General features: G+C 60.0%; 1 protein-coding gene across 1 annotated transcript; it reads left to right on the top strand.

Moving 5' to 3' along the window:
• Positions 1-2: 2 nt before the first annotated feature.
• Positions 3-1,298, top strand: FAM89B (family with sequence similarity 89, member B; the record flags this gene model as incomplete). The annotated part of the gene is made up of 2 exons (XM_011949370.1): positions 3-61; positions 466-1,298. Coding segments are annotated over 2 exons (338 nt in total), but the record flags the coding sequence as incomplete, so codon positions are not given.
• Between the last annotated feature and the right edge of the window lie 18 nt (positions 1,299-1,316).

Genomic DNA, 1,316 nt, shown 5'->3' with positions numbered 1-1,316 from the left:
AGCCGGTCCGCGTCGTCCTGTCAACCTCGACTCGGCGCTGGCCGCGCTGCGCAAGGAGATGGTAAGTGGGTGGGCGCCGGGCCAGCTGGGCGGGGGGCTGACGCGGAACGCAGGGGACTGGGACAGGCGGCCTGGGTCTCAGAGGACTTGCAGGCACCAGTTGGGTTCCAAGGGTTATGGTCACAGTAATTAGCGATAGTTAAAAATTATGGCAGTGGTTACCATGTATTTTCAAATGATCTGATGTTACTTCATTTCCTCCTGCTAAATGGATAATAACCCCATTTTTTGGGTGAGGATCGTGACTGAAGTTGCACAGCTTGCAGGTGGTGCCTGATGTCTACAAAAACTTTGTTTAGGAAGGTGCGGGGAAGATGGGCCGGGGCCCACTGTTCCAGGGGGCAGGGCTGGGCTGGGCTGGGGTGGCCTGGACCCCAACTCCAGCCCACCCTCAGTTGTCTGCAGGTGGGGCTGCGGCAGTTGGACATGTCCCTGTTGTGCCAGCTGTGGGGCCTGTACGAGTCAATCCAGGACTACAAACACCTGTGTCAAGACCTGAGCTTCTGTCAGGACCTGTCATCCTCCCTCCATTCGGACAGCTCCTACCCACCGGATGCGGGCCTGTCTGACGATGAGGAGCCTCCCGATGCCAGCCTGCCTCCTGACCCGCCACCCCTCACTGTGCCCCAGACGCACAATGCCCGTGACCAGTGGCTGCAGGATGCCTTCCACATCAGCCTCTGAAGAGCTGGGGGGCAGGGGATGCGCACCCATGCAAAAGGCTCAGAAACTCCCCCTCCGGCAAGCCCTCAGACTGCGGAGCCTGCGCCTTCCCCCATACCACCTCACCTCACCTCACAGGAGGGCCAGGCATGTATTCCTCAGAGGCGAAACTGCCAAACCCTTTCTCCTGTCTTGGGTTGACTGGCACTGGGGCGGGTACCTAGGGTACAGCCTCTGCCCATGGTACTGGGCCTCCACTTCTTCCACATGTGTGCACCCCCAGCTTGGCCAACCCTCAGCCTTGCGGTGGGGCCCGAAGCATTTTCCCCTCCCCTTGGCATCTCTGGGATTGGGTTGAGTGCCTGGCTCCCATTTCCTCCTCACCTTTTGTTGCTATCGGCAGCTGCTGGCTCAGGGGCATTTCCACCTCCGGGCTCTGGGTTCCTCTGCCCTGGAAGGGCTCCAGGACCCGTCCCAATACCCACCCACAGCCAGGAGGGCCAAGGCCCCGTGCTGGATATTTAAATTTAGGGGCCGGCCTCCAGGGCGCGTAGATAAATAAATACTCTCAGCGTGGTTGTGCTCTGCCTGGC

Source organism: Colobus angolensis, unplaced genomic scaffold (genome assembly GCF_000951035.1).
Source record: "Colobus angolensis palliatus isolate OR3802 unplaced genomic scaffold, Cang.pa_1.0 Scaffold2995, whole genome shotgun sequence".
NCBI lineage: Eukaryota > Metazoa > Chordata > Mammalia > Primates > Cercopithecidae > Colobus > Colobus angolensis.
Note: the sequence above shows the minus strand (reverse complement) of the source record. Positions and strands in the feature narration are given on the sequence as shown.